The 10,285-nt window shown below is 36.8% G+C and overlaps 1 protein-coding gene across 1 annotated transcript; it reads left to right on the top strand.

Annotated features, from left to right (window-relative positions):
- Positions 1-1,528: 1,528 nt before the first annotated feature.
- Positions 1,529-8,970, top strand: LOC143468604 (cytochrome P450 2C5-like). The gene is made up of 9 exons (XM_076965934.1): positions 1,529-2,527; positions 3,767-3,915; positions 4,229-4,331; positions 4,422-4,531; positions 4,723-4,844; positions 4,938-5,056; positions 5,134-5,313; positions 7,349-7,657; positions 7,742-8,970. The coding sequence occupies exons 1-9, from the start codon at positions 2,246-2,248 to the stop codon at positions 8,084-8,086; spliced, it is 1,719 nt and encodes a 572-aa protein (XP_076822049.1). The 5' UTR covers positions 1,529-2,245; the 3' UTR covers positions 8,087-8,970.
- Positions 8,971-10,285: the final 1,315 nt, after the last annotated feature.

The following is a 10,285-nucleotide window of genomic DNA, read 5'->3' as shown; positions in this document are numbered from 1 at the left end:
TTCTAGTCTGAGATCACTAGACTTCTCTCAACCTCAAATTTAATTGTTCATAGGTTGCTCAAAAAAGAAAAGCGTAGTTCTCAGCGATTTCGGCTCCACCACACTTGTAATGGAAATGTCTTTTTTTTTATCGTCAATTCGTCCTCACTCGGGGCACCAGTTTGTAATGAAAAGTGGTATATGGTCCCTTAGCCTGTAAGGTTTACCCACTTACACTACAAAGTCTGTTTCCTTGTGTATATCTTAACAGTGAACCTTGATAGACTTCAGCAATAATGACACAGGAATGACTACTGTATAATCTGATTATATTTGAAGCTTCTTTGAACGAATACATCAAGATAGAACACTGTGACAGCAACAGCACAAAGACATGTTGCGGCGTTGAACGTAGAAACCAAAAAAGGACTGAATAAATCAAAATGCACGCACAGGGGAAGCATCGATTACGTCACAAAGTGTTATGCTTCATTGATTCCATAGATGAGAATTCTATGTCGTACACAATTTTATATTACATTAAGTGATATATTTATCACAAAGTCAAGTCAATCGTTGTCTGTGCTGAAATTAAGCCTCTAAACCAGTGATTCTCAAACTTTGTGCCCCCACAGATTCTCAGGTGTGCCGCGAATCATTTTGGAATTTTGGAAAAGAACTGTATAAATATTTAAAATAAGGCATGCAGACAAGCATATGCGACTTAAAACCGCTCTAACTTCTTCAATAGCTGATAAATAAGCACATGTGACGATGAAACCAATTATGGCATTGCCGATAGAGTAGGGTAATTGCCACGTCATTAAAATGTGAAAATAAATTTTTTTAACTCTGGTTAGTTCTAGGGTAACTTTTCTTCTCTTGTAAGTGTGCCGCGAGCGTTTTATAATTTTTCTAGTGTGCCACAAGCTGAAAAGGTTTGGGAACCACTGCTCTAAACCATACTAAAAACGGAATAGGCCTACAATTTCTAAACAAGAAAAGTTAAAAATGTTTAGAAAATTTGCGCCGTTTTGCTGACACGTAGGCTACTTGTTTGTAGACAAACTAATTCGTTCTAACTCATGATGACGGTGGGTTAAACAACTTTTTAATAACTTGATGGTGTTTTGATTTTGAATAAACATTTTGATTTTTGATTGTAGGCTATTGTTTATTTTTCGCCATTGACTGTGGGGAGCATAAAGCTAATTGCATATTTATAAATGGTGTGCTTTAGAGCTTTTTAGAATACAAATCGCACATTTAGTTATTCGGTTATGTGTAGAATGCTTACCGTTCAATGCTTGTAAATGATTTAACTAAACCACAAAACATAGCACACTGACAGCAAGGCCGCTTTGTAGTTGATTGCAGACAACAGCGCACAGACTTAGCCTACAAGCTATAACTGGTGCAGACAGTTTATGAGCGAACACAAGTTAACCCAATATTTAACCAAGCGTTGAGTAAAGTTTGGAAATTATATTAACTACAAGTGCTTGGTGGTTCCTGTTGTTAAACTCTACCGGATCTTCTCGTAAGCTAAGTTAATATTTTACTAGTGAACTAAGGCTAATCGAGAGTGTGTTCTGCCTTAGGTTACTTTAATCGCTGTACTGAATTTGAAAAACGATTCCCGGAATTAAGCCTATTTGGCCAGGGTCAAGTAAAGTAGATAAATAGTAAAAAAGCAAGTAGTCAAAAGAGAATTCGTGATTTAAGAATTTGGGATACAATAGTTTTGGTAGAAATGACTTGACTTATATGATCAGCTGAAAAAATAGATTTACAGTCATTTACAAATGTAGTCACACACCGATCACCTGCACAAATGTGAGAGTGAATCATTTTGAGGCGTGGGAATTGGTATATAGGTTTATTAGAGTATACTTCCGCGCTTTTGTAATTTCGTAGATAAAATTTTGAAGAACTAGAAGATATCTCCTTCATAATGCCTATTGTATTGGTTTTGAAATGAAATGGCTCGTCTGCTATTTCATGTTGTAGAAGTTAGTGCTTACTTGCGATAACTTTCTAATCCTGATATACAGTCTGTAATCAATTGTGAACGTGCGTTAAAATAACATATGTACAGCACATTTAGTAAAACTTTGACACAAGAACTAAGCTATAAACTTTATTTGATTTCTGGAAAACGTTAAATGTTGCTTTATTTGATTTACTGTTGTTTCTTTTTGTTAAATTTGGGTAAATTACTTTTTGACAAGATTATAGGATAACGTTAACTACAGCACCAAAATAAATGGAGTTTTTGTATTCAACGTTAATTCTGGTTTATGAAAATTTGTGGTCCATTGTCTTCGCTGGGCTTGCGTTCATGCTGTACAGATGGTGGTCTTACCCTAGTGCTAATTTCCCCCCGGGTGTTAGAGGTTATCCAGTAGTGGGCGCTCTTCCATATTTGGGCAGGTATCCTGAAAGAGCGATTGCGAAATGGAGTCGAAAGAAATATGGACCAATCATGTCAGTTCGTTTCGGAACTAAAGACATAGTTGTAATAAACGACTACGACCAACTGCACTCAGTGGGTGATTGCAAAAACATCTGTTTAAATTTTCTACAGGGGTCTGAGAGTTCCCAACGGATTTCATTTCGTCATCAAGTATTAAAAGTTTGAAGTTTTGATCTTCTTTAGGGCCTGGATTTTGTAACTTGCGTAGGTTAAACAAAACCCCAAATAAGATAGTTCAGTAAAAACATCTTAAGAATTGCATTCAGATTTTTGCCCTGTCAGTTTTGACATTTTTGTCATATGGAGCTTGAACAATACTCTGGAGCCAGACAGGTTTGTTTTTACTGAAGTTTTAGTCAGTCATGGCAGTTTTAGTTAACGTACAATGCTATCTTTCGTAAAAGATATGTTTTACGTTGCAACTTTGTGACTAAAAGTAAAATCCTTTCCCGGAGTGAAAAAGAAATGATCCAGAGACCACGCCCCCGAAATTTCGGTAAAGATAAAGATAAAAATAAAATAAGATAAGAATAATAGAATAGAATAGAATAGAAGAATAAGATAATAAGAACAAGATAAATTTGGGTATGGAATTTGGCCACTTTTAACTTGTGAAAGTCTTATCGTGGTACTGCAAGACGTAAAATCTAACCAAATTTGGACTGTAATAAGGTGACGTCACATCAATATGACCGAATGATATTTCCTAATGGGTATGCCACAAATTTTATCAGTCAATCAAACTTTAACGTTCTGACTAACTTTGTAAAAAGAGCTAATTTTCATGTTTATTTTGTTATAGAGTGAAATTAGCAAAAATTCAATTATTTAAGAAATTCTCAATGGGGCTCCCTAACATTTTGCATGTGGTTTTAGTACGGCTTAGGCTAGCAATTCATGAAATTTCAATAAATCAGTTCTAGGTCTTGCAATAGTCCACTAAACTCAAGACTACAATTTTGGGCTAAAAATGTCAAATTTCATAAATTTTCATCTATATTTTAGCTTGACTTAAACATGCGACTTGGAAGTTTTTAACGCGCCATTTGCTGAAGTAATCCCCGCAGTGAAAAATAACAGTGGCCATACTGGCTTCTGATTGGTCTAACAGAATTTTTTAAGTTATTACGTAGAATGTTCAATATTGCCATGGAAATCGCAAAATTTAAGATTAGTCGGATCTTGATGACGCAACAAATCTTATGGCAACTTCTCGGCCCGCCACGCTTATGCAACTGTTTCTAAAAACAACAATATGCTTGTTGGTGTACGAGCTTTAACTGAACGTTGCCCATAAGCCGTATTGTGCAGGCGTTTATTACAAAAGGTTGGAGTTTCAAGGATCGTCCGCCGGTGCCTTTATTCGATACACTTTCTGGTGGAAGGCTTGGATTTACATTTAGAGATGCTGACACAGAGTGGAAGATTCAAAGGAATTTTGCCTTGAGCAAACTAAAAGAGTGCGTATAATCGATTTGAAATGATTAGTTACGTAATAATAGGTAACTAGTTACCTAATAATCACAAATAAGCGAAATTTATTATTTATTATATCAACCAGCATAGCTGCGCAATTACTGTAGCTAACCTCTTTTCGCGATTGAGCCGAAGAACATCAATGGAAACGCATTGAAAAAAAATGCCCAAAGTGGCTTGCTTGCTTTTGTCAACAGAATGATCTTGTTTTTTTTGTAGGTATAACAATAGTAGACTTTTACGGTTGCGAAACGTTTATTTTCCAAATGATTGTGAACATTGTCTAATTGTTTGCAGACACGGTTTGATACAGTTGAAAGTAGAAGAACGTGTCAAGAAAGCGGTCGCAAAACTGATAGATCATATTCGCAAAAGAAATGGAGGACCCTTTGACATTAGTGTAAGGACAAATTTCCCACATCTTTTGCTTTTTTGCTTCTTGCTTTGGGTAAATTTAAAAATATTTTAGTTGATGAAATCTTTCGTTTAGGGCGTCCTTGGAGCAACCGTTTGTAATGTAATCTGCCATATTGCAATTGGACAGGAGTATGATTTTGAAGACCAAAAGTTTCAAGCTTTTGTAAAGGATATTTACAATTTGTAAGCTAACCTGATTTATTCAATAAGCTATTTGTCTTTTTTATCAGACTGAATGAATGAAGTACAGTATTTAAAATTTTGGAAAAATAATTAGACACAACAGAACGCCAAGTACACGTATATTATGCAATCGGGCATGTTCCTTCAAAAGGCTATAAAGTTCCAGGGTATGGTATGTTAAAATGTTTCAGATACGGTGACGAAAAAATGTCAGAAACTTTGGCTGTGATGATAGTATATCCTATAGTCGAGCATATAAATCCATTTAAAGCGGCTGCCGATGATTACAGGTCTAAGGTTAATAGACTGACAGGTAAGCGAGTTTATACCGCAAGCACTACGTTCAACAACCAGCAACCGTTAAAAAGATGACTTATGTGTCTCTTACTTTCTTTTTACACTGTAGGCTTTGCTAATAATGCCTTGAAAAAGCATAGCAACTCCATTGATGAAAATGCAATTTCTGATTATCTTACCGCGTTTTTGCACGAACAGAAATCCCGCAATGGAGGGGATGGCTTTACAGTAAGCGAAGAATCTTTCACAGTCCATCGATATGTTTCTGTGTTCTTTCATAAATATTTTGATCATTATATTTTCAGGACCCGCAGCTGATGCGAGCTTTGTTGGATTTTTTTGTTGCTGGCACAGAAACGATTTCAACTTCCACTTTATGGGCCTTGCTATTTCTCATTCACTACCCCGAAATACAGAAGAAACTTTACGACGAAATTAATTTTATATCAGATAGTGAGTTTGGCATGTTTGGCGACTTAGGCATCGTTTGAATTTCTATCGTTGAATGTAGCGGTATATTTATGAAGGTTAAAACTATAAGTCGGTTTGAAACTTTCCACAAACGATTCCAATCGCTATCCAAGCAAAGTCAGAAATCCAAAACATTTTATCAACGGTCGAGGAGAAACTCTCTTTCAAGACAGCGTTTCATGGAATATGTTGTTTAATTGCGTATTATGGTACTACGACACCTTATCGAAAGACACTTTATCGAAAGACACTTTATCGAACGACACCTGATCGAAACGACAGCTGATCGAAAGACACTTTATCGAACGACAGTTAATCGAGCCGACAGTTGATCGAACGACACTTTATCCAAACGACAGCTGATCGAACGACACTTTATCGAACCGACAGTTAATCAAAACGACAGTTGATCGAACGACACTTTATCGAACCGACAGTTCAAGCAAGATTTTTGCGTGTTTCTCAAACATTGAAACAATGAGCCATTGTGATGTGCGGTCTTTGTAATGGTGTGCATTAATGATTGTGATGTATATATCATAAAGTTGACGATTTATATTTTATATCTATATTTTATATTTGTATCATAAAGTGTTCGATTTCGCATGGCGGCCGGCCCGCCCACATATTAATAAGATATCACAAAAATACGCACGAGAATTACTAAGTACGAGATTGTCTGTACAGTAGACTAGACTAGTCATTATAGATACAAAGAGTAAGGAATTGAAGGCAAAATGGACTTTAGACTTTGACTCTAGACGTAACAATAGACTTTGAAATGGCAGCATTTAATGCTCTTTCTTCCAGCTTCCCTCGGGCAGAAATTCTCGGCTGCCTTTTCCATTTTGGCCAATGTAGCTTCCGGAAAATTCAGGCTCTCTCTCTGCAGCGGTGGTTCAATGAAGATGCAGAGCATGCCCTTCGCATAAAATGCTTCCAGGCACTGGCATTCGTTCCGCCCGACGACGTTATACAACGGTTCGAGGACTTCCTGGCCACGTTCAGTGACGACGATGAGCAGCACTTGTCTGAATACATTGACTATTTTGAAACTACTTGGATTGGACGATTGTGTCGCAGGAATCGTCGTCAACCTCTATTTCCTATCCGGTGTTGGAATGTTTTCCACCGGGTTCAAGATGACCTTCCAAGAACGAATAATAGCATTGAAGGATGGCACAATGCGTTCAGCAAGCGTGTCTCATTATCCCATCCGACGCTTCGAAGACTCGTCAAAAAAATTAAGCGGGAACAAGGTTCCAACGAAATGTTAATTGAGCAATTGAGTGCTGGAATCGATGGCCCACCTCGGAAGAAGCGCTACGACGCTGTCAACCAACGGCTGAAGAGCATAGTTGAAAATTATGACTCAACAAATATGGACATAAAAAGTTATCTTCGAGCAATTGCACACAACTTGTAATTAAATGAATGCGATTGAAATGTGCACTTCGTCAGTTGTCGTTCTTTTAACAGTGCATATCGTCAGTTGTTTCAATAAATTGTGGATCTTTTAACCCTATCCTAACCAGGCTCGCGAGTTTACTAAAAAAACTAGGTGTGGCCAACCCCGCACACACATTTGCAATCGTTAATTACTAGAAACCTATGCGTCGTAGACTGATGAGATTATTACAGGTTAGTAGAAACATCATCTGGCTTCCTGTATACATCATAATTGTAAAACTAAAGAAAGTGAATTTAGTGTAAATTAGGTATTTCTAAAAGTGACACATTTCTATAAATTCTTCTTGTTACGCCGCGCCCCCGCTGTGAAAAGAGAACGAAAAAGAATAGTTAGTCAAGTTATTGGTGCGTAAATGAGTAATACGTTTCAATGCGGAGAGAGAGAAAAATTATATAAATATCACAATATCTCAAAAATTACAAAATCCAACTTTATCAAACAAACATGGACAGATAGCTGAACATCACAATGACCCATTGTTTCAATGTTTGAGAAACACGCAAAAATTGAACTGTCGGTTCGATAAAGTGTCGTTCGATCAACTGTCGTTTTGATTAACTGTCGGTTCGATAAAGTGTCGTTTGATCAACTTTCGGTTCGATAAAGTGTCGTTCGATCAACTGTCGTTTCGATCAGGTGTCGTTTCGATCAGGTGTCGTTCGATTAAGTGTCTTTCGATAAAGTGTCGTTCGATTAAGTGTCGTTCGATAAAGTGTCTTTCGATAAGGTGTCGCGTCACGGGATGGAGCGACCATACAAACTGTCCCTACACCAATGCGTTTATTCAGGAAGTTTTCCGCTGCCGACCTGTTACTCCTCTTGGCTTGCAAAGAATGACTGCTAAAGATGTTGAACTTGAAGGCTATTTTATTCCAAAAGGCACTCCGGTATTTTAATTTGCTTGAAAAATAGATTTTTGAAAAACTTTGTTCTTTTTGGTTTAGTAGTGGTAACTTCAATTTAACACGCAGGTGATGGGAAACATTTGGTCAGTTCATCATGACCCAAAACATTGGAAAAATCCGGAAGCATTTCAACCGGAACGTCATTTGAACGAAGAAGGAGATTTCATCTTCCCCAAGAAAATTATCCCGTTTTGCATCGGAGCTAGAGTTTGCCCAGGAGAGAAGCTTGCTCGGATGGAGATGTTTTTTTTGGTCACTAATCTCGTCAAGAACTTTGAGTTTTCATCCGATCCATCCAGCCCTAAACTTCCAGAAATGACTGACGGTGTTAAAGGATTTCTGTACACGCCACATCATTACAAAATAGTTGCAAAAGCAAGGATTCAAAATGCTCTTTTGTTGTACAAGTAATGTCTGACATCTTGAAATTGATAGTTTAATAATAATCAGTAAAGCAACTGCTTTTAACTCAGAATTCCGCTTAACTCGAAACTTTTTTTGTGGTCCCAAGGTTATAATAACGCTAGTTGGGCGGCCGTCTCCAAATAAGTTGCTAACTCATTCCGTTATTGTCATGTAATAACGTAACTAATATAACAGGCTTAACTAATAATAACTAGTATTAACTAACTAATCCATTTTTTGCTATTGTAACGTACCGACCTTTTTAATTTGATTGTTTGATATAGAATGGCATGTTTTAAAGACATACCTGTAAGAAAAGTTATAAAAACCGCATGTCTGCAGATTGATAAGGATGTTTGTTGTTGTCTTTTCATTTCGGCTAAAACATTTTCCGGCAATTTGACTACAAATTAAAGATGCTTTTGCTCAAGCTTTTTATAAATCAAAAGCATATTAATTTAGCTTCGACTTAACAGGTTTCAACTGTATATAGTTTTGCCCAAACGTTCAGGCTAATATTAATTTTACAAAAATTACCATATTTTATAACTGTTGTGTAAAGTGGATGATAGATGCAACTGCAACCTTTACCTGAAATTTACGGCAAAGCATGTCTTTTCTTTCTTTTCTCTCCCTCTTTCTCTTACTCTCTCTTTCTTACGCAGTATTTAGCGCGCCATATATTTCCCAACTTTCAATGTGCTATTTGTGTTAACTTCCTACTTATAAGCTGGACATTATGCTTGTTATTAATGCTCATAAAAAGTGAAAAAATCGGCTGAACAAGCAATTTTTTCTTGAGATTTAAGACTGTGTTTAAGGTCATCAATAAGGAAATGAACTGATACAAAGAGCTTCTTATTCAAACCAGGCGTTAATAAATAACTTCCGAGATGTTCTTCATTCATTTTATGAAAGTCAGCAGCAGGCCACAGAGTGATTGCAAAAATCCTCAAGTTAATTAAAGCGCATGACGCGAAACGTTTGCAAAATATTTTTCACAATTCAAAATCTGCGCCCTAGAATGGATATAATATATATAGACAACCCAAACTTTAACCGACTTTTTAGTAAATATTTGGAACTGTACTTCGAACCATGTAACAATGTAATATCTATGGTCAAACATTGTGACGCCCAGAACATGTGTTTTGTCCATGCTGTGTTTTGCTTTTTTTTAAAACTTCGTAGGTAGCTCAACATCAAACGTAATTACGTACTGTACAGATTTTTTACCTACACAATTTTTCGTCACCCTCAAATAAGGCGAAAAATAAGATGAATGAATGAGAATTTTCGTCGTTGGTGACCATCCTAGCCCTAACCGTTATTCATTTTTATCATTTGGTTACATCAGGGGTGGGCAAACTACGGCCCGCGGGCCGCATGCATGTATGCACGCGGCGTGCATGTAACCGTTACATTATTCTTTCACGTTTTAAGCCTTTGGGCTTTGCTGCTCATTGTTTGCTGGTGGATTTCTTACTTTTTTTACTTCGTAATGGTTAGCATTTTATTTTGACTGCCACTCTTTCACCGGAAAAAATCGTGCATTTCAAGTTAGTTTACACAGTGTCTTCATAGTCAACTTAAATGTTATAACATACTAAACATAGTAACATAAACCTAACTTAAATCTTAACTCCAGTAAAAGCTTAAATCTCGCGAGTCCTTGAAAATCTTGGTTGTGCTTTTGCTTTTGCTCTGCAGTCTGGGATGACCGGGTTCAATTCGGGTAAAATTGGGGTGACTTTGTTCCAAAAGGGTGCACCAAATGCAATTTTCATTTTGGTAGGCAAAACGCAGAGCTCTAATTTTGAGTGGTAATTGTGAAACATTCAGTTGCAGCAAGCATAGTCTTCAAAAATCTCGCAGGTGCAGTTGCCATGCTTTGCACTATGGCGCTTAACAGTGTATTGACTGGTACATAAATTGACATAGTCTCGGAAAAAACTATACCATACTCTGCAGTTCGGGGAATGTGTACTGTTTAGGTAGGCTACTTGTTATAACATGCAGTTTAATTTGAATTTAGACTATATTATTCTACCAAAACCTTTAACTGAAATTTTACATTTTCTGTAATTACTGGTTTTGACTCTCATTGTTGGGAAACTTTGGATTTTAAATCTAAATAAGCCTCTTTGGCTTCAGGCGATAAGCAGTTTTAATTTTTTGTTTAGTTGGGTAGGCTATCCGAAATTA

The sequence above is a fragment of the Clavelina lepadiformis genome, chromosome 8, assembly GCF_947623445.1.
Source record: "Clavelina lepadiformis chromosome 8, kaClaLepa1.1, whole genome shotgun sequence".
Lineage (NCBI taxonomy): Eukaryota > Metazoa > Chordata > Ascidiacea > Aplousobranchia > Clavelinidae > Clavelina > Clavelina lepadiformis.
Note: the sequence above shows the minus strand (reverse complement) of the source record. Positions and strands in the feature narration are given on the sequence as shown.